Genomic DNA, 22,891 nt, shown 5'->3' with positions numbered 1-22,891 from the left:
ATATCAAGGCAACTACTGTAGCTCTCTTAAGATTTGACTGTACTGTCAATGTTAACAATAGCATTATTATTTAAGTAAGTGTACCAAACTAACTCAAAAGTTGGTATGGATTAGAAAGGTCTTAGGACGAAAAGGTAGTGTTTCTGCTTTTGTTTCCATATCCATTATTTTATAGCTATAAAGTGTTTTTCCAGCTTTTAATTCTTGTTTTCACTCTTTGCAGAAGAAGAAATGCCTGAAAGTGGAAATCCAGGATGTTCAAGTAAGTGTTTCCTTGCATTTGCCTTTGTTATCTTATGTCACTGTATTAACTGAATAGACTTTTCAAAGCTTGAACTTTTCCTATTCTGTGAATCTCTTCCCATGAAATAACTGAAAGAAAAGTGATGGTGGTATTCTGAAGCCTGTATTGCCATTTATTTTAGGTATTTAATTATCTATAAGGCTGAGGCTCAAAGAATTTAAAAACTTTCCTAAGATCAGAGAAGCTGAGATTACATTTCTAAACTTTTAGAAAGCTCCCTTTAAGAAACTACTTTCCACTATTCTTCTGCTTTCTTAGTTGCCAGGGTACAAATTCCTTAATCCAGAATTCTCTGTTTATCAGATGTGCAGCTTTAGCTGTGAGGTTATGTACCTTACACTTTACCATGGGCTGAATCTCACTTCTCGTTTACCCTTCGTGGTTGGTTCTAAACCCACGGAATTGCAGTTCGCTATCTAACTAAATACCTGTGGAATAAATCATCAACTCCGTGAGCAAAGACAGCAATTTCTTTAAATAGGAGACTCAGGAAATGCTGACTTTTTGCCCTATCTTTGTAATGAACTCTGACTGGCCCTGACTGCTTGGTTAGATACACAATGTTCCACCATGGGGTCAAAGTAACAAATTAGTTGTTTTGTTCTTTATCCCTTGGAACTTCAGGGTGTTTTTTTTTTTCACTTGTTGGGTGCTTTAGCACCATCTCCAGGCGATTTGGCTTATTTCAGCTGCTCAAACCAATTCAAAGACTTGTGGGCTTCACTGCTGGCTTCTGTCTTGTTGATATAATAAATTATTTGGTATTTGCATTTCTAATCTTATCATTTCCCTATTGCTTTTCAATTTATTTCCATTTAAAAGCAGGAAATAAAGCAATAATTATACTTTTGGCTTTAGCATAGTAGATGCTGTTGTGGCAAAAATTTGAGGAATTATTAAGCAGCACTATAGTCCAGAATAGGCAGAAGTGACAGGAAGAGTGTTGAATTTTTTTTTATGGCACTTAGTTTTATTGTTAGTTAGATAACTTAATTCGGTTCACAAGTTTTTGTAAGACACTTATTACTTTATGATAGCCAGTATTAATTATATCAATTCTGTTCAGCCATTACATGAAAGTAATCTCTGTTAAAACACTACTAAAGCATCTAAAGCTTATAAAAGTGATAGTCCAGGGAGGAAATTCGAGATTTATAGTAATTTTCTATTCTCCTTTCTAAGTATGCAGTTCCATGGCATAAATGGCAAGATCATTGGCCTGTGACATGACAAATATTTTATATAAGAGGAAGAGTAAACTACATTCATGACAGGTATAGGCAGGCAAAATGATACAGCTTTGATGGTAGATGTGGGTTTACATTGGGATGACTTTACCATTTTTTTTTCTATAAAAGTAGATAAAGTTTTTATAATAATGTTTTCAGATAGTCATGAATAACCACAGAGGAAATTGCTTTTCACTCAGCATCACAACAATGTCACAGTCCCAGGGAGATGCTCAGCCTAAACAGAGAGGAACCATTCTTCTGGTTCAGACAGACCTAAACTGCTCTAATATGGTCACTTAAAATGCCTGAACGTATATTTATTTTAAAATGATGCCTGCAGTTATAATGGGAGTGAATTGTAATTGAAGACATTCTTTGGCCTGCATTATGCATTCCAGACACTAAAAGAAGATCTTATATCCCTGTATTTCACACTGAACAAAAATATTTTTTTCTTTATATCTCTATTACCCCATTTATTCCTGCTTGTAGGATTTAAAATTACAGACGAATTGCCTTGAAAAACAACAGAGACAGATTAAACACAGGTGAAATTAATCCCTTTGAGGAAGCCCATTAGGTTTTGGGGCTTCCTTTGATAAAAGGAGAAACATCTCTATCAATACACCTTCCTGCCTTATTCTTACTCATAAATTAGGGCTTTTGCCTTGTTCTGGGTGCTCTTCACAGAACTAAATTGATGTCCTTTAAAAAGAGTCTATGCTAGTAAAATTTGCAAATCTAATTAGTGTATTAGAGCAGATCATGTTTCAGGAGGGCCTGGGACAGAAAGGTACTCTGTAGATTCAGGTGAAATGGTATTAAGGAATGCTAATTTTGGAGTTCTGTCTCTTTCTGGGTTTATTTTCTTTCAGTCTCAGTCGTGTGACTCAGATAAAGTAACTCCTTGCATTTGAATCACGATGAAAAAATCAGAGCCAAAATGAAGACCAACATTTGACTGGTTTAATTTAGAACAAGTAGGGTAATTTTTAAACCACTTCCACATCGTGTGTTTTCTCCTGGTTTTGTCATTAAGTTCGATGGGGCATGGTTTGAAGGTCAGATAAGGTCGTATTGTCAGATCTCATCAAAGAGCGCAGTGGACACAAAAACTTATGCTTCTCCATAGAAGTTTTCTCTTAGCTATAATTTATGCTTAAGGAAGTATCCAGCTGACATGAATTCGTTGCTTCTTTGTCTGAAAATTCTTCTGTAGCTAATATAAAAAGAAATAGTGGTAGGGTCCTGATGCTTCCTTTATATGTGGCATTCATTTTAGTTACACAATAATGTGTTAATTGTAAAGTTCTAAGTATTCACATCCTGCCCAAGTTATGAAAGTACTCTTGTTTTACTAATTGCAGAAGATGCAACCAGATTTAAACACCTCAGAAAATACGTTTACTCATATGAAGTGGAAACGTCAAGTGGGATCACGGGAACAGCAGATTCTCGAAGCGGTTCAAAGATCACTTGCAAGGTAGGGAAAGAGAAATAAATACCAACCATTGGAACTGTATACTGAATACATGGGAGCAACCGGGGAGCCTCCTTCGGTGTTTTTTGGAAGATCATTCTATTGAAAGGCTCATGTTGAGAGTCCTGAAGGGTAAGGCCTCCCTGTCCTAGACAGAAGGCACTAAGGAGGCAGAAGTCCTCCATACCACTGCATCACTGCAATTCAATCCTCATCTGGCTATACTTTTACATGGGAGAGGGAGAAGAGCTGCTGGTAGTTCAGTTTTTTTTTGCTTCCAGGCTGAGTCTACCAATGTCGATCAAACAATTCTAGAGCTGAACTAAGCCATTCACTGATGCCATGAAGACCACTTGATAGCCTGCTGGTGATAGAAGTCAAGCCACAATCAGGACTGTAGGATGTCTACCTGATTACCCGATGTCCCACAATCTTGCCCAAAAATGTTCCCATAGCAATTTGTTTTCTTAAGTGCAATAACTGGGAAAATTATTTTTTTATTTAGCACATGCTATCCTGATAGAATCTAAACCCTGATCAGTGTAATGACTAAAGTTGTCATTCAGTTCTACAATAAATCTTCTATTATAGATTTTCAAGTTGCTTCTTTACTATACTCTTCTCTACTCCATGCCATTAGCCAAGCAAATATCTGCTTTCGTATCTTCTCCCTCAAGTTATCTTTACCTATTTAGGGTATCTTGGAATTTTTCCCAACAGCTGCTAGCCGAGCAATTCTGACACTTTACCAAACCTGCAACGGGATGATTCCGGGAACATAATAAGGAAATAAAGGATAAAGAGACTGTATTTGTGGTTTCAGGTTGAACTGGAGGTACCACAGCTATGCCACTTCATCCTGAGGACAATGCATTGCTCCCTGAGGGAGACATTGGGTGTTGACACTGAGGGAAGGGCCATGCTGAAAAAGTCAAAGAACTCAGAGGACTTTGCAAGTGCCATGTCCAAGTAAGCAATATCATTTATCAATATCAAATTCATCAGTATTTGCAGCCTTAACATTGAATAGGCTCTAATATTAGTGTCTGCCCTGACCATGTTTTTTCCAGACATAGAACACATTTCATGATAAATGGCAAATTTATAAGTTGGTTGCACAGCAAAACTCTCCCTGTTGTAATTTAGGGCTAACCTGGCACAGTTCTCAGTTGCTAGTAGGGAAATGGTTTTCTTTTTTGCAAGGAGGATGGTGAAACATTGGCACAGGTTGCCCAGAGAGGTGATGGAAGCCCCAACCCTGGAAACAATCAAGGTCAGGTTGGATGAACTCTGACCTAGTTGAAATTGTCCCTGATTACTGCCAGGAGGTTGGACTAGATGACCTTTAAAAGTCTTTTCCAACATTAACCATCCTATAATTCTATGATTCTAAGGCTTTTTTCCATCCAGAATTTTCACCTGGAATGTCTTTTTCATTTATATCACCTACATCAGGAAACTGTTGTGTAGTTCCCTAGAAGATTATTGCAAGCAGAATATTCCTTCTTGTAAGCAAATTCTCAAACAGCTATCTGCAGCCATTTTAAGATAATTTTTCTTTGCTGACGTGGTACAAAGACTGTGCAATAGAAGGGCATTTGAGACTGAAGTCCAGGTTTCCTATCATAGTCTTTAATGACCTATGCAACTTATCTTTTCCTTACTTATCTGCTTTCCTGAGTTTTTGCTAGTGCTCCCTCCGCCCAACTAGTTTCCAGTGCTTGTGCATGCATGTTTTACTCATGCGCCTTCACGCTCGTTTCAATACCACAGTATCCACTCCAACTTGTTTCAAGCCATAGATCTCAAAAAAGCTAGAGACAATGTATTTTTCAGAAAATAATCAAGGTTTTATTAAAAAACTGCAACTAGTAGAGAATCATTCCCAATATTTTATATTTTTTAGCCTATTTCAGTTGTTAATAATTACCTTACTCCAAAAATTTGCTTTTCTCCTCTCTGAACGAAGCTGGAGCTGTTGAGCAATGAAGCTGGTGAAGGGGCTGGAGAACAAGTCTTGCAAGGAGTGGCTGAGAGAGCTGGGGTTGTTTAGCCTGGAGAAGAGGAGGCTGAGGGGAGACCTTATTACTCTCTACAACTACCTGAAAGGAGGGTGTGGAGAAGAGGGAGCTGGGCTCTTCTCCCAGGTGACAGGGGACAGGACAAGGGGGAATGGCCTGAAGCTCCATCAGGGGAGGTTCAGGCTGGATATCAGAAAAAAATTCTTCATGGAAAGAGTCATTGGGCACTGGAAAGGCTGCCCAGGGAGGGGGTCGAGTCACCTTCCCTGGAGGTGTTTAAGGAACGGGTGGATGAAGTGCTGAGGGACATGGTTTAAGGGAGTGTTAGGAATGGTTGGACTCGATGATCCAGTGGTTCCTTTCCAACCTGGTGATTCTATGATTCTATGAATTTGTGCAATTCTGACTTCCAGCAATTGCTCTTGATATTTGCTTGTCCTTAAATGACGTAGTCTGCTGATATCAGGGTGTCCTTGGTTAGAATTTTGCGGCTTCAGTAGTAGTATTCTGTAACAGTAACAACAGTGAATAGTAAATAATGATAGACCAAGACAAATACGATGCTTTAGCTGTAGCCCAGCAGTTTATTGATAATGTTCTTTACTGGCTGCCTTTAACATGATTTCATACTAATGTTGGGGATTTTTTGGACAGACATGAGCTAAAATTCAGCATTCAGGATGGAACAAAAGTCAAGCTGTACCCAGAGAAGGATGAACCTTTGAATGTACTGAATCTCAAGAGAGGCATCATCTCAGCTCTACTTGTGCCAACAGAAACAGTAGAAAATGTGAAAACAATTTCCATGGTAAGTATTTTGAAAAGCATTCACCTTATTTCCTTAAGAAATAGAAGAAAACTCACATAATAGAGTTAATCCTGAATGAAATTTGCAAAAGACCTGAAAATTCAGATGAGAAAAGGTGCCTTTCAGATAGATCAGAAAATGCCTGGCAGCATGAACAAATACACTGACTTATTTCTTCTTTCCAGGATACTGCATATGGGAAGTGTGACAGTGAAGTTGAATTCAAATCTAGAAAAGGAATTGTTGCAGAAGAAATTTCAATTAACAGAGACCTGAAAGCCTGTGACAACTTCAGTCCCATCAGAGATTTTGTCAGCCCCATTGCTGTTGTAAAAGGATTAGTAAGTATAGCATTAAAAATTTTAGGATCAAACATTCTTCACCATATCACTTAAAATCATCCAGAACTACTACACCAAGTAAATTTTGTATATATTTTCCAAAAGCTTAAATAGGTTTTCTGCACCTTTGCATTAGATCAGACTGTGGTTTTGTTGGCAGTCAATAGACAAAAGCAGATGCAGACAGAGTAATTACCTTCTTTCATGTTCTTCTCTTGAATTTTTAAACAAGAGCTTTTCATAGATGGAGTTGGTCCCTATTCGTGTAAAATATCATCAAAACCATAATGTATATATGATGTGCAGGAGGGGTGGGGGTTCAAAATGGCCCAAAGTAAATGGTTTGACATGCTGTTCAGGCGGCCTGTGAATCCAGAAAGACTAAGTGCAGTTTTTACATGAATATTGGCAGATTTTTTCCTGGTATCTGTACTTTTGAGTGTTTTCTCTGAAAAGAAAAAAAACCCAAGGATTTCATATTATGCTAAAAACCCACATTTTGTAATTTCTGCCATTTTTACAGCTTGTTTTAGAGATCTTTAAAATGCATATAATAACAGTGAAATTAAAAAGAGCACCAGCTATTATGGGGGGCCTGAACTACTCTAAAAATTACAGACTGGCTTCTATGAAGGAGTCCTTTGTTGTAGGCAGCAGGGGATCAGTCATGAAGTAACTACTAAGCCAAACACCTCAGTAAGGCCTGAGGGAAAATTCAGTGGGATTTTTGCCTGTGAAGACTTAAGACTGGAGATTGATGCTGGCATAATTTTGTCTTTGTGTGAGAATCATTCCAGTTACGTACCTTTGTTTCCCGTATATTGTAGTTATTAATATTACAGGAAAACTGTAGGAGCCTTTATAACGGTGTTTGTTACTTATACTAATCAGTAAAATCACTGCCAAACTATTTATTTTACAGAACATCCCATTATCTACCCTTCTAAGAAGCACTCAATTCTGTCATTACAATATTGATGCAAAGAAAAGGCACATAAGAGATGCTGTCTGCAGTGAAAAACACCTGTTTCTGCCTTCTTCATACAAGTAGGTTGCTCGCTGTTTAGCAAGACTCTTTCTTCATAAACTTTCATTTTTAGTGGTGGTGTAGCACATTGTGCCCTGACTTCATACCCAAATATTCCCTGTGTTTTCAAGGAGGTGGAAGTCATGGCAAGACACCTCAAAGGTACCTTAACTCAACTGAAGAACTAATTTTTTTAATTTTTCCTTTGTTTGCCAGAAATCGCTATGGCATGATGACAGAGGTCAACCAGACACTGAAGCTTGAAGATACCCCGAAAATCAGCAACAAAAATTTTGATGGAGGTATAGCTGCAATTCTCAGTCATATCAATACAGGGACAAAATATAAAAACAGGTCAAATGCAGGAACAATTTTTTATTTTTTTTTTAAATACTGAATTCACTGACAATGAAGTTGAGGGGACCAAAACAATCGAGAACTTTTAATGAAATTTGATCAATAGGTTTGTGTAGGAAGTGGGAAATTGTGCAGTTTAAAACCACTCTGTAATTTTAAATACTTTTATCTTTCATTTTTATTTTGAAATTATTCTTTACAATTAAAAAGTTATGATTTATTTGGAAAGCAAGTTTAATCTTATTGGAAATTACTTTAGTGATCCCTTTTTAGGGGTAAAACACTTCTTGTGCAACTTGAAGCTTCAACTGGCAAATATAAACAGTCTGTGATCACGTTTGGTTCTGAAACGCCCTTTTTTGATATGCAGTTGTTATTCCTACTCATAGCATACTTATCCTAAGATATATTCATCAAAAGCCAAAAACCAAACTGTGCTAATATAAAAGTTGGTAAGAAATCATCTTCATAAAAATTCAAAGCAATTTATGCAAATAGGTACTATTAATATTTTTTAAATGTCTATTTAAATTCCAGTAGAAACTGTTGAGCTCTTAAAATTCAACAATTTTCATATAAAACAATCTACAGAATTTATATTTATACTGAGTGTATGACAGAAGATAAAAATTAACATTGTTCCTTGATAATGACATAAAGAATGCATTTTTTTTTTAATTGCTAGATGAACTGGGAGAGAAAGGACTTGCACTAGAAAGTGCAGATGCCAGATTTCCCAGGCAGGGGGATGCTGTTCTGAAAATCCTTCAGGAACTACAGAAACTTGCAGCCTCTCAGCAGAATCAGCAGAGAGCGAAACTCTTTTACAAATTTGTTTCTGGACTTAGGAGTTTACATAACACAACTCTCCACTCTCTTCTACCAAAGATGGTGGAAACTTCAAGGTATGTTACAACGGATCATTATGCAAGCATACCACATATCCATGCTGTAGTAAATCCATTCTAAAGTTGATGATTTGCTGCAAATGGTTTTAAATTAGAGGTTATTTAGATGTCCTTCAGCAAGATAAGTATCATCAGAATGATCTAGAGAGAGAAATAAGGAAGAGAGAGTAAAACCTGTGGATTTCACATTTTTCCATCAGAAATGCTCAGTTGTTAATTGGAATCTGAACATTAAATATAAGCGAACAGCTTAAACATTCAAATAGATATGAAGGTTCTGGCTGTCTGTGAAGAGCTAATACGCTTATGGTCATTCCCCAATAGAATCTTATAGGAGAAGCTGAGCTAGAACTTAGAGGATGACACAGCCCAGCACAGGAGTTTTCTCACCACCACTATCCCAACCACGTATGCCAGGTGTAATCATATGGATATGTTATTATAGCCAAATATCTTTTGTGCAGTTTCACCAAAGGACAGTGACTGTAATTCCAAACTCCCGAGCCTGACTTATCCAAAACAATACAGTTTTGAAAGTGAGATTTTTGGCAACATGAAAAAGCGAAGTTCTTTGGTCTGACTCTGCCCTCCAGTCCCCGCTCTCACTCTTTTGTCCTAGCTGGATTTGAGTCAATCTTCGCATACTTTATTTCCTCAATCTATAGTGGGAAAAGAGCCTCAGTCTGGTTCAATATATTACATTATAGTACTTAAGGTTGTGGGAAAGTCTGTTGTAGAGAACAAAAATATGTGACCGTAATGATAGCGTTAACACCTACCTCGTCATATAAGTGACATAACTTGTAAAACTAAAAAGCTTCTTTTTGATAAGCAATTGTGTTATTTGCTTCCAGTCGCACAGAAAGCATACATCATGTACATCAAAACACCTTAATACACCTGTCAAATGTTTGTTTCAATCATGCAGCTTGCAGTGATAATGCAAACAGGGAATCAATTAAACAAACTCATCTGTTTTTCTTTCAGTTCCATCACAGTTCAGGCCCTGACTCAGTGTGGGACTCCAGAGTGCTATGGTGCAGTCCTTCAAATACTGAGAACTGGAAACGTGAATCCACTTGTGGTAGACCTGGTCACATATACCCTGGGACTATTACCTTCTCCAACTCCAAAAAGAATCCGGGAAATTCTTAACATGGCCCAGTATCAGCCAAGTCGAGCTTCTCTTTATGGCTTGAGTCATTCGGTTACTAAGTAAGTGATGACAGTATTAAGCAGTACATAATAATCTCAACAAAACATTACAATGCTTAGGATAAACCCTAAGAGTAGTCATTTTCTAAGGATTTTTTATTATTATTGTCAGGAATTTGGTCTTTGAGAATAAAAAATAAATAGATATTTCCCATTTTCTCTATTCGCTTCTAATGCGTTTCTCTGTTTAGGTTCTACAATGAGAAGCCGATTGTGACAGAGGAAATAACAGATGTTGCAGACTTCATGGTATCACTGCTTGGCACTGATTGTTCTGGTGAAGATGAACTCACATACCTCACCCTTCGGGTATTTTTATTTCCTTCTTTCCTTAGGCAGGCTGTTATTTTAGCCTGTAGCACATCTATTACTCTGCTTCTCTTGGTAGAGAAAAAATGCTTATCATCTTTCTATGTTTTCATCACTAACAGGCTATTGGAAACATGGGTGCAGTAATGGAGAAAGCTAAACCCAACGTGAAATCTTTTCTTAAGACATGTATCAGAAATGAAGCTGCATCACTTTCAGTTCAGAAAGCAGCCATCCAGGCATTCAGGAAAATGACAGTTACTGAAGAGGTAAAATGGGTCACAATAACCAGCATAAATTGTCTCCAGTTCGCCTTGACTGTTTACAGAAGTTATTGAATATGTGAAAACATTCCCATTATTTCATAGTCTTGCTTTCTTCCTTTTAGCTGAACTCCTTTAGCTAGTTCAGTGTCCATCCACATATCTGAGAATTTCTGCAGACTTCTGACTCAGTGGGTGGTTCTCCTTTGAGATACAGTTGCTTTGTATAGATAGTCTCAATTTAAATGGAAAGTTTCGATCTGCTCCTGTTAGAGAGTCTTAAATGGAATTCTACTTATTTAAAGGTGTTTTTTACTAATGAATTACTCCAGATTTTAATTGTTTTAACTAAGAAAAAAATCAGGTCTCTATTTTATAGTGGCATTTTGTTGTCGTTGTTAGTAGTACTGGTTAGATCTATATTTACATTATAGTGACATCAAGCATTTCCTAAAGATTTAGTGTTATCACACAGAGCACTTCAGCTTAACACAGTCAAACACTTTCAATATCAACAAATTTCTGCTCTAAGAGACACGCACTTGTTTCCAGACAAGGCTGAACAAGTCTGGGAGCCTGGAAACTGCTGGAGCTCACATCCTCACATTCAGTTTAATTTCAAGCATTTAAGTTTTTCAATTTTTTTTTACTTTCTATGTATTTAATTTTCCTGTAGCAGAAAATTTCAGTTGCCTTTTTTTCCTAAATTGCGTGATCTTCATACCAAAGTCTGAGAATTGGTCTGCAGACCAGAACACTTCTAATTACCAACAGTCAAAACTCAGTATTTTAATCAAAAAAAGTAACCTGTTAGATATAGGATAAAAAAATCACTTTTAATAAAACCATAATTTCTGTGACATTTTCTATCAAAAGAAACTTGATCAAAACAGCTTAAATGAAACATTTTTGGTCAGTTAAAGAAATAAGGTATAGAAATAGTTATGCAGTCCTGAAAAATATACATCCTAGAAATCATTTCATCCTATATATTCCCAAAAGGGTTTAGCAGTATCATTGACTACCCAGCTCATCAGTGTGAATGTTTCTCTCTTTGTACAGGACAGTTCAGCACTTCTGAAAGCTTTCCAAGAAGGGGATGCACCTACAGAGAAGCGCCTTGCATCTTATCTCATACTGATGAAAAATCCTTCCCCAGCTGACCTCACAAAGATTTTGAGAGTCCTCACAAAGGAAAGGAATGAGCAAGTGAAAAGCTTTATGGCCTCACACATCGCCAACATCCTAGACTCTGAAGAAGTAGGCATTGAAAAGTACGTAAAATTTAATATATACTGATCTCCTAGGAAGAGCAAAGTTCTGACCCGAACTTCAGTGGTAGTCATTTAGCAGTGCATTTTTCACCTTTTTTTTTTTCTCGTTTGCTTTTTTGTTTTCTTTGTTTGAACAATAACATCAGCTGACCAAATTTATGGCTTTGTCAGAGCAGTGCCAACTTACAGTCTTTCCCTTCAGTCTTATGTTTATTTTTAATATGGGCAGAGAAGTAGCCATTTACGATCACCGCAGTTGTATGAATGTGAGCAAGTGACGCAAGAAACCTCTCAACTAAGACTAAATGTGTCTTTGGCATTTATAGTCGTAACATCTGGATTGTTGTCCTCTTTCCTAGTCTAAAAAGACGAGTTGAAGAAGCTCTGAAAGGAAACCAGCTTCCAACAGCCAAAGATTTCAGAAAATTCTCACAAAATTATCAGATCTCCAAAAGAGTTTCTCTACCTGGACTTGATCCTGTCTCTGCTAAAGTAGAGGGAAATGTGATATTTGATCCAGCCAGCTATGTTCCTAAAGAGTCAATGCTAAAAACGACACTGGATGTGTATGGATTTGGCCCAAGCGATATCTTTGAGGTATGAAAATTATCAAAAACTTTTGCTAGTATTCAGTTGTTTTCTTTCTCATTTCTGTTTGCTTATAACAACTTTCTCTGAATAATATATTGTTTTTACAAGCTTTGGGAGAAATCTAAAGACTACTATGCTTACAAGGGGACTTTCATTTGATCTCAATAGGCTTTAGAGCAAGCCATGCGTTATGTGATGTCACTTGCCACTGACTGGATGGACGACTCTGTTGGAGTTATTAAAGGTCTCAGCTAGAGTAAAATGAACCCATCTGTAACAAATTGACTTCATGCTAATGAATCATTACTGACATACTGAAGTAGTTGTAGTAGATTTCAAGTGAGCTACAGCCTATGTGTAGGGTTTTTGTTAGACCTCACTACAGAGATAAAGTTAATTGTAAGACCTAGTATTCTGTATATCCCCTTAAGAAGCACGGACTTGTAGGCTAAACTTTAAATGCATTGTTTGTTCCCTAAAAAGTCTGTTGTAAAGCTCCAAAGAAATTAGGAAACTGTCTCAATTATTGCGTTGTTCTGTTCATTTCAGCTTGGCTTGGATGGAAAAGGATTTGAACCAACACTGGAAGCTTTATTTGGAGAGAAGGGATTTTTCCCAGACACCGCAAGCAGGGCCTTGTACTGGGTTGACGGCAAAGTGCCAAAGCAGGTTTCCAAGATGCTTTCTGACTATTTTGGTTACTCCCAGGATGGCAAGCAGGATCAGGTACAGCTTGAAAACCTTCTCTGCACAGCATGGCATTCCTATCTTTATACATACTAGTTATAGCACCACCCTTTTTATTGTATATAACCTTTCTCCTCCTCGATAAACCAAAATAGAAATCCTTAGTCCTATTCAACAATGTTTTTTTTACTTAATCGTATGTGGGAGGGACCTTTGTCTGAAGACAAATCTGTAGGAGGTGCATGTGCAGATTAGCTGACATTCACTAAATGACCGTTTTACATATATAATCTTACAAATTTCTCATAAATCTCTTTTGCTACTTTCTGACTGAATTTTCAGGATGTCGTGAAAGGAATAATGCTTAACTTTGAAAAAATGCTGAAAGAATTGCGCAACAAAGAAGCTCCTGAAGGAAGAGCATATCTGAGAATCCTGGGAGAAGAACTTGGGTACATGAAACTCAATGATTTCAAATTGCTGGGAAGCATGATTTTAAAGAGCATTAAAACTCTTCAGACTGTGCCTGAGATGGTATGTTTCGGATGCATCAATGCGTATTATTAATTTGGGGGTTTTCTACAATATCTTTTTATGTTGTTTGTCTATGTAAGGAATGGGTGTTTGATACCAGCATGAAAATAAAACTATTTAAAATAAAATATTTACTCTGACAGACTCTGAGAAACCTGTGAAGGCTCTTGAATAAACAAGTGGAGTCCTCCTGGAAGGAAGGTGGTAGAGGGAAAGGAAAAAGAGAAGGCTCAGATCTTATTGTATGATTGAGATATCTCTTGGAACAATGCCCAAGATCTTAATATTGGCCATTATGTTATACTGCTAAATTTCTAATTATAAAGATGTACACTAATAGTAAGCAATAATTCATTATGCTAAAAAGAAAAGAAGATGTAGTGCATTTTAGGAAAAATTGGTAAAACCCTTCTTTCATTGAAGTAAAAAAAAATGTTTCGCCATTAACTTTGGGGAAGCCAGAATATTACGTACTATCTAAAACAATTCCCCTTTGTATGTGTATATCGAGGCAGATGACCTACGTGTATCAAGGCGGGTGACAAAACTTCATATTTGTTTAAAGCTGAGATTTTGATAAACAGTCTTTAGTATATTTTTTGAAGCAAGGAATCCATAGAAATTAGTTTCTTTACTCTATATGAAATTAATTTCAGGGTTATACAGTTAGAATCATTTCCTGATCAGTTTTTCAAGCATAAAATGTATGTTTTCCTACATGTGGATTTGTTAGTGTTCATTTCCATGCTTGATTCACAGATTGCACAAGCCATCTCAAAAGGTGTTGACAGAGATTTATTTGTCCACTACATCTTCATGGACAATGAGTTTGAGCTTCCAACTGGAGCAGGTTTGCAACTGAAGTTCGCTTTGTCTGGAATAGCAACACCTGGAGCCAAAGTAGCTTTGAAGCTTAATCAAAAAAGTGTAAGTCTCAACAACTGTCTTTATTTTGTCTCTTCTTAATAATCTATAATCTCATTTCGGGTTAAAAATGTAACACCAGAAGAATTTTAAAGATTATGAAATAAGCCTGAAATGGAAAAAAACCCCAACTTACTTTATTAGAGTTCTCCAGTAAATTTGAGGATTACATTTACATTAACATAAGAAGTAATGCATATAATAAATTAAGTATGAGACACAATAAAATTTAAGAACTAAAAGTATTTTAATCACCCTTTCAAAAATAATCCCTTTAATCTCTGATTATTTGTCTCTCCCAGCTTTCACATGAGAACAGTACAAAAGCGACAGCGTGTGAATTTGCTATTCAAAACACTTAATAAAAAATTTTGATGTGGCAAATAGAGACTGAAAATTGTGATTTTCAGTTACAAGAAATATTGAAAATTGAGTTAAATGAAACATTTTTTGATCTGACAGGAAACATTTTAAAACTGCAACAATTACGGAGCATGTGACACAAAATTAATTGTCCAGTTAAAATTAAAAAAGTAAAATATTTCCATCCTTTTTTCCAGTTTGAGTAACTATTTTTCTCTAATTTAGTCAACATTTTGTATAAATTTCTCAATAGTTTCAGTTTGTCTGAAGTCTTAATTTTTTACCGTATACAGGATTTAAGTAAAAATATTTAAAAAATCCTCAAATTTAGTACTGCTTGCCTTTTAGTTAGCTTTGCAATCTATTCCAGAATTTTGCATTCTATCCCTTCTTTCTGCAAGGGCCAAACCAAAAGCTTGAAAATAAGCTGGGCTTTGTTTAGAGAAACTCAAATCTTGGATCTATTTCTTTTTTGTCAAATACTCATTGTTTTTGAAAACTGCTAAGATTTTTTACAATGGAAAACTGGCTCTTGTGTTCTGATTTAGAAATACTTGCAAGTAGCTCCATGTACAAAATCTTTATGAAGCGTGAGTATTTTTACATTAAAGGAAGTAGGTAAGGTTCCTTAGTGTTATCGTCTTACTGTATTTGCTATATTACATTCACCATTTATGTGGTCCCTTGGCTTGAGTGACTGGGGAATCAATTTTTTTAATAGCAAATTCAATTATATAAAGCCTACCTCTAGATTATCAAGAATATTATGTTTGGTTTATAAAACCTTTAAGTTTTATATAAGTATTGGGCAAATAAATACGTCATTGTATTTTTATTAAATAGATGCAAGCAGATCTCATGGCTAAACCTTCAGTAGCGATTGAGTTTGTGACACACCTGGGAATAAACATGCCTGAATTCGCTAGAAGCGGCGTGGAGATGAACTCCAATATATTCCATGAGTCTGGAATTGAAGCACATGTTAGTATGAAAGCTGGGCATCTGAAGTTCAGCATTCCTGCTCCAAGGACTCCAACAAAGCTCCTCAGTATCAGGTAATGAAAACTGATTGAGAACTTTCATGGCTGTGTCCTTCCCTTCTCTTCTTGTTTTTTTATTGTGATGGAATGGAGAGGTTAGGGCAGGCATGGAGAAATTTTCAGTTAAGAAAATCCCAGACATTGTAAAACTGGGGTAAATTCTTTCATAAGGTAAGCAAATAACCCAGGTAAGTGGTGACTGTGAGTCAAGGCTTACAGATTCTTTAATTTGACACTATTTCAAGAAATTTTTGACAAGACTCTTACCATTTCTGTTATTTTGTTTTCTTTCACATAAAATTATTATAATAGCAATGTCTACTGTTTAGATTTTGTTTACATGAACTATGTACATTAATTTTAGAGAGGGTAAATGACTCAATACACAGAAATATAATTGTCAAGAATAATCTTATAATAATGAACCCTTTGATCATTTAACCACCAAGTGTTATTCCATTAAGCCCCTACTTTAAAAGGATATTTTATTCAGAAAGTAGCTTTTTTAATAGGTCAGTGTCTGAACACCTGTCCTGGGAATAAATGATTCTACTTTTCTGTTCCAGCAATACCTTACATTTGGTGTCTCCAGCCAAGACTGAAGAGATTCCACCTCTGATCGAGAACCGAGAAACCTGGACTTCCTGCAAGCCTTTCATTGCTGGTCTAAATTTCTGCACCAAATTACTGTACTCTAATGCCAGTGCCACAGAGGCAGCTCCATATTATCCCTTGACTGGAGAATCTAGGTAAGTCATATCGTTATATCAGCTTTAATTATGTTTATTTTGTGTTAACTAAACTTCCCTCTTAGAGCTCAGTGTCCACTCTCCTCTTTCACATAAAGCTCACCTTTAAAAACCTTTAAAAATGGGGAGCGGGTCAGAAAGAGCTTTTGAGAACTGTATGATTTCTCCCGTTTGTGGTCATGTACGAAATAGTTATTTACAAGATGTGTTTACTCCTTTTTTTAGATTTGAAGTTGAAATAGTATCCACAGGTGAAGTGAAGGAATACTCTGCAAGTGCCAACTATGACCTGCAGAGAGAGGGAAATGACCTGATAGACACCTTAACGTTTGCTGTCCAGGCAGAAGGTATGAGTCTGGAAAAGCAGTATGCTTTAGCTCAGTTTTGAACTTTGTCATTTAATGGGAAAAGGATATGTATGAATAAATCATAATAGAATTCTCTGCAGTATAATATACAATATCAGTTTCACACCCAAACAAGGCAACGCTTTAATTCGCATTTCATTTCATATATACAATATTTGTGCAAGATTTTGATCATTAGAGGCTGATCATTTTATCTCCAAAATGCTCCCCTGTGATTTAAATAGAAGTGTGATGTTGGTGAATGGATGCAAGGAAAGGAGAAATTAATGAGTTCTATATAAGCAAGAGAAAAATCCCTGATGAAATATGGAAGTAAAGCATACAAGTTGAGAAGAACTGCATAAACAGCCAATTTTTTCAAATGGATAATCTGTGGGATAGGAAGTTTATGTAATAAAAGTAGTAACAGGATTAGTGGATGAGCCCATGGTGGGTTTAGAAGATGAGGACAAAAAAGGTGACCCGGTTTCTGAATCAGAGTCATCAAAAGTTGTGTTAGACCTTCAAGGTGACATATTATAATTTCCAGTTGATCCTTATTATCCTTTTAATGAAAGTCCAAACAGATTCCATAGTCGTGAATAACCAAAGTACATCATATCTTCCAGGTGAAAAGCAGCATGAGGCTACATTGACCTTCAGGTACAACAGACACAGAAAGATTTTGACCAGTGATGTCCACATTCCAGATATTGATGTTGACTTTGGTACAAACTTCAGAATTACTGACGAATCCACTTATGGGAAGAAGGCGTATACTTTTGTCTTAGACTTTAACAACAAGAAGGTTCCTGAAGTTACTCTTACTGGCCAGATAAGGTAACTCAGAAAACCACCCAGACTTTTACAGACATGTTTGAATACAATAGCTGAAGATTTTATGGAAGGTAGAATATTTGGGGAAATTTTATTCCATTTTGGAGAAATTGCTTCTATAGAAAGACATAAAACTTGTCATTCAAACCCTCCTTAAAAAGCTTGAGATATTTTATTTGTAATCCATCACTTATACATCAAGTAAGTAAATATAATACGCTAACTGATCTTTCCTACTGTATATTTATATATATAATTTGTAGTACAAGTTCCTTGAGCTGGTTCTTCCCTGCATGCACACACATAACTACAAGAATGACATTGTACTAGTGTTATTACAGGTGTGATAATCCAAGGACATAAACAAGGCAAGGCTTGTCCAGAGAGGTATTACCTTTTACTGGATATGTTCAGCTCTAAAAAAAGTTATTGCATCTCCCTGTGAAGAAATCCACGGGCACTCAATGGGCAACAAAACCAAAAATAACTGAGAGCTTCCTGTAAAAATTCCCACGCTTCATGATGAGAATATTTCCGGGAACATCTACAGGGGAGCTAACAAAAATGTTCAGCCTGCCAGGGTGTCTAAAATTGTCTGCCTGACAAGCCCATAGTGAAATGAGCTGATCACATTCTTTAATAAACCTCAATCTTCCATGGAATTCTGTGATCTTGATGGTGCCCCAGGGAGTCTTTGTCTTTGCTGTTCATGCAGAATTGCCTCTGATATCAGTGGGAGCTTTGGACGGATGTCAGGGACCTCAATTCCCTTTCATTTGCACTAACATAATATTAGAAGTTTGCTTAAGTCAACAAAGTTACAGAGATATAAAATAAATGTGAGTAAAGGAAAATGAAGCCCAGTAGCATAATATATTTTGTCAAGTATTTTGTTTCTATGTGATTCATGGCCACAGTCTCTTTAGTAGAGAATTCAGCTTGAGTAAAGAGTTCAGAATTTGGTTCGGGTGCAACTTTACCAAGATAGGTACATATTTCCATCCTTTTCGGTATTATGGAATTAATAGGGAATTATTGTGTGTATCTGCACAGTAGCGTTATAATGATTTACCATTGATTTCCCAAAGCAACTAGCACAAGCTATAAACGCTCATTGAATTGGAACAAAGTTTACAAGTTTGATCCAGTCTGGTTTTTGTGGCACCTATTGTGCCTTTTCTATAGATTTTAAATCTGGAAATTGCTCCCGAAACATAAGTGAAAAAATAAAGTGAAATGTTTTATGTTCACATTTGCTTTTTGTTTTTGCAGGTATGCTGGAATAGAAGAGGCAATGTTAAGAGGCATCATTTCTATTCCTCGCCTGCAAACCGAACTTAGAAGTGAAGCTTTAGTTAATTATTCACCATCCAAAGGATATATTCAGATAAGTGCAGGCACAACATCTCATGGAAACTCAATTTCAGAAAGAGTTCATCTCAGATATGGTAAGAGAAAAAACACCATCCACATGTAGAAGGCATAAATTTAAACATCACATTACAATATTTCATAGTGTATCCTTGAACAGAATATTACTAATTTTACCCTTTTATTTTAAATGAATGATTTTCAGATTCTGAGAAAGTGGAGCTAGAATGGAATTCAGGTGCCAGTGCTGCTGTGAAAAAAATATCTTCTGGCTTCCCAGTTGACTTTTCAGACTACCCAAAAGCTTTACAGAAGCGTGCCAATGAACTGCTGGATCGGAAAGTGGCTCATACAGATATGACACTGCGACACATCGTGTCACAATTTATTGTGGTATGTTCCAACGTACAGTAGATATTACAGCTTGGCCACATAGCCCTGGTGAATTCTTGCCTCCCCCATGGAAGCCAAAATGGGAACTACTTGTAAAAGCACTGACTTGGATGAGATGTGCATTTCCACTTTTGATCGAGCCAGTCACTTTGTCAGATTCCTGAGGCTCAGTGTATGGATATTTGCAATGCCTTTCAGATAATTTACTAGGAAGTATTAAAACTCGTTACTAACTTTGAAAAACTTGTCTCCTCATTGCAGGCAGCCAACACTTGGCTACAAAAGGCATCAAAAGATGTTCCCTATGCCCAGGCTCTGCAAGACAAACTAAGTGGCCTGCAGGAACTGAACATTCAGAAAATTAACCTGCCTGTTATCACCATTCCAGAAGAACTTTTCCTGAAAAGGTAAGGAGAGAAATTAGGATAGCCGCACAGGAAACTGAAAATAGATATTTGTTCTTATTTTTGTGTTATTTTAGTTTATTTTACTTTATTTTATAAAACAACATGGAATTGCATAAATTTGGAATCCTAACAAAGAATTTTAAGACAAAGAGATTAAATTATATGGAGGAAACAATGCATGGTTTAACACAGATTTGACTCTGCAGCAGTCACCCCAGCAGCATATGAATAGATCCTGAAGTATTGTGTTATACAGTAATGAGAACTGAACAAAAATACAGTGTTGATCAATCTTTACTCTGATCCACAGAACTAATGAAGCCACGCTTCCCATAGATTTGTGCCCTGTATCCCTACTGACATTTTGTCTTTGGCCATAACCCTAATATCTCTATTTTTTCTTGTGTAGCCCTACTGGACAGTTCTTCCCATTCCTCTACACGCACTGGTTAACCTCCACTTATATAGCACCCTGACCTCTTTCTGCCTGACTCCATCAGTCTCTTGCTCAGAAGCAGCACATGCCATGGTTGTACACATGTAGACTGGATGTTTGTGTTAGTTTGGGCCCATCTCCTCCACCTAATAAGGAGTTTCACAAAACATGCATGAGTGAAATTACCCCTGACACTCTTACCCTTCTGTCCAACTTGATAGAAACCTTTCAACACATTAAAAATTACTAAAATGTAAGATTTGATAAACAAAAAGAGAGGCTGGAAGGCAGATAAATAGTGTATTTCTTCTGTTTCTAGGAAAATAGGCTATAAGTCAGCCAGGGAGGATCTAGACTTTAAATGCTCATGCACCTGCCAGGTTTTGCTCTCACTACAGTTCCCAGCACGTATTGTGCTTGCCAATTAGAGTTCATATCACACTGCTGCTCTGCCTGTGCATAAGAATTCAAGGAACAGTGTTGCTTGGTGGTATCTTCAGAATACACCCACAGCTCCTACTGTGATAAATAGAAACATGTCTCTATAGTGTTCCCATGAGCGAAGGAAATATTGATGGCTGAAATGAATGTGAAGGACAACAGAAGCTACTGTAAGTTTGGATTACAAAACCAGATGGAGAATAGTCTTGCATTTTATCTCCCTCAGCACGGTTTTTCCTTGTACTATCTCTCGCTATAGTAACATGAAACTGTATGTTAATGACACACACGTCTATTGCTTCCCTGGTGTTCCATGGTGTATAAGCAAGGAAAAAACTGGTTTTTCTCCTAACTTCTCAGCAGTGCAAATTAAAATAACAGGAATTTCTACTGCTCTGTGATGTTGGTTTTTTAACCATTTGATGTAAAGGCACAGGGTTTTTAAATGTTTCCTTAATTTTCACCTTAGCATGTAGCTCTAAGTGCAAAAAGCAGATTTCGAAATATAAAAGACCAGTTAGGCAAAAAAGAAAATCATTTTTTGCCAGCTTATTGTTCATGCCAAAATTAAGGCAGAGTTTCCTCCTGTTTTGCCCTTTCATAATTAGTCTTTTTTCCCACAAACTTGTCAGCTGATGATCCATGTTTTTCAGCCCTAGCTCCCACTCAAATGGTTATTTGTGTTTATTTTTATCCAGAATAAAACAAATGCTGAATATTCGGATGAAACTTTTGAAACACTTATAATCAAAAAGATAAATTATTGATAATTTGGGTTCTTATAACTTGTAATACTAATGAGACCTTTCATGCATTTCTATAAGAACACATCACTTTTTTTTTAGGATATAATTGCCTTTTTCTGGTACTCAACATGACACATTGCACAAGTGGTTTTGGAGGAATTATTTTTCCTATATGTCAACTATTTTCATTCAGATTCCTTCATTTTGAGAATCATTTTCATGCCAATACATCTTTTCATGAATGTTTATAAAGAAGATTTGGATTCTCAGAGTAGAAAATCAAACGCAAGACTCATAACAGTTGTATATTTAACTCCTTGAATGACGCTCCCCACCTGTGAGCGAAAATTAGTTAAGCTCTGAACAAAAGATCAAGAACCTTTGAATTCTAATGCAAGGTCTTACTGAAAGAATGAGTTTCTGGACTACTTGACCTATCATTCTCCTTGACTATGAAATAAAGGGAAAAAAACTGACAGAATTCACTGATATCAGAAGTGCTTTCAGTGAACTCTGATAGATGAGCACTTCAAAAATTCTGGTAATGAATTATGATCAGTACATTTCTCTCGAAACCTAAAGTTGAGACGCTGATATAAGCATATAGATAAGCTCAGTATCACAGGAATAGTAGGAATCATGGAATTTTCTGTATGTGCATTCATGGACTTACAGGTTTTAACAGAGTCACTTTTCTTTTCTAGTGAAGGCCGAATCAGATACTACTTGAATAAAAACAGTTTTGTAATTGATATCCCATTGCCATTTGGTGGAAGATCATCCCGTGACATAAGGGTGCCACAGACTGTTAAAACACCTCCTCTGGTAATGGAATCAATGGGAATAAGTGTGCCATCTCAGGAGTACAGAATCCCAACGTTCACTGTTCCAGAATCCTATCCTGTTCGTGTGCCTTTACTTGGCACTTTGGAGCTCTCTGCTAACGTGTACAGCAACTATTACAACTGGTCAGCAGCGTATACTTTGGCTAACAGCACCACAGAGAAATCATCCAGCATAAGAACTACTTATACCACCAACGCCGATTCAGTTTTTGAGCTACTTTCCTACAGTGTGAAAGGTAAGAATGTGTGCTAATACTGCAATGGTGCAAAACCACTTTAATGACTTTATTTTCCACGTCTCAGGTACCGCACATTCATTTTCCTGTTGCTTTGTTTAAAGAAAGTTGTTGTATAATCTCAGACCACTTCCTCTTTATTTTTTAAAGATATTACATAAATCTGTTTGTTCAGGCACTAAAGGTCAGCTCAGATTAATTCAATAAAGACTTTTAAGGTACATAATTCCCCAGATATTCTCTACTAAAGACAAAATCCTTCAAAACTGAACCCATGATTCTATAAACACTTGTGTTCCAGACAAGTTGACTGTTTTCAAAATAAAGTGTGCAGTTGTATGTGTAGGTATGAAGGTAGTTTATTTCTCTCTGTATTTCTTATAAATATGCATATATATATATAAA

The 22,891-nt window shown here is 36.5% G+C and overlaps 1 protein-coding gene across 1 annotated transcript in view; it reads left to right on the top strand.

Moving 5' to 3' along the window:
* The first annotated feature begins 226 nt into the window (after window positions 1-226).
* The window catches only part of APOB (apolipoprotein B), a 35,914-nt gene continuing 13,249 nt past the window's right edge, over window positions 227-22,891 (top strand). The window contains exons 1-24 of the mRNA XM_054062816.1: window positions 227-262; window positions 2,904-3,019; window positions 3,840-3,985; window positions 5,692-5,845; window positions 6,031-6,186; window positions 7,109-7,233; window positions 7,430-7,515; window positions 8,256-8,475; window positions 9,466-9,693; window positions 9,885-10,002; window positions 10,125-10,271; window positions 11,328-11,539; window positions 11,899-12,136; window positions 12,680-12,856; window positions 13,160-13,351; window positions 14,111-14,278; window positions 15,482-15,693; window positions 16,245-16,427; window positions 16,653-16,774; window positions 17,404-17,614; window positions 18,884-19,059; window positions 19,188-19,375; window positions 19,637-19,782; window positions 22,110-22,486. Coding sequence (XP_053918791.1) covers window positions 232-262; window positions 2,904-3,019; window positions 3,840-3,985; window positions 5,692-5,845; window positions 6,031-6,186; window positions 7,109-7,233; window positions 7,430-7,515; window positions 8,256-8,475; window positions 9,466-9,693; window positions 9,885-10,002; window positions 10,125-10,271; window positions 11,328-11,539; window positions 11,899-12,136; window positions 12,680-12,856; window positions 13,160-13,351; window positions 14,111-14,278; window positions 15,482-15,693; window positions 16,245-16,427; window positions 16,653-16,774; window positions 17,404-17,614; window positions 18,884-19,059; window positions 19,188-19,375; window positions 19,637-19,782; window positions 22,110-22,486 — 4,129 coding nt within the window. The 5' untranslated portion in view covers window positions 227-231. The remainder of the gene's footprint in view (window positions 263-2,903; window positions 3,020-3,839; window positions 3,986-5,691; window positions 5,846-6,030; window positions 6,187-7,108; window positions 7,234-7,429; window positions 7,516-8,255; window positions 8,476-9,465; window positions 9,694-9,884; window positions 10,003-10,124; window positions 10,272-11,327; window positions 11,540-11,898; window positions 12,137-12,679; window positions 12,857-13,159; window positions 13,352-14,110; window positions 14,279-15,481; window positions 15,694-16,244; window positions 16,428-16,652; window positions 16,775-17,403; window positions 17,615-18,883; window positions 19,060-19,187; window positions 19,376-19,636; window positions 19,783-22,109; window positions 22,487-22,891) is intronic.

Source organism: Cuculus canorus, chromosome 3, assembly GCF_017976375.1.
Source record: "Cuculus canorus isolate bCucCan1 chromosome 3, bCucCan1.pri, whole genome shotgun sequence".
Lineage (NCBI taxonomy): Eukaryota > Metazoa > Chordata > Aves > Cuculiformes > Cuculidae > Cuculus > Cuculus canorus.
Note: the sequence above shows the minus strand (reverse complement) of the source record. Positions and strands in the feature narration are given on the sequence as shown.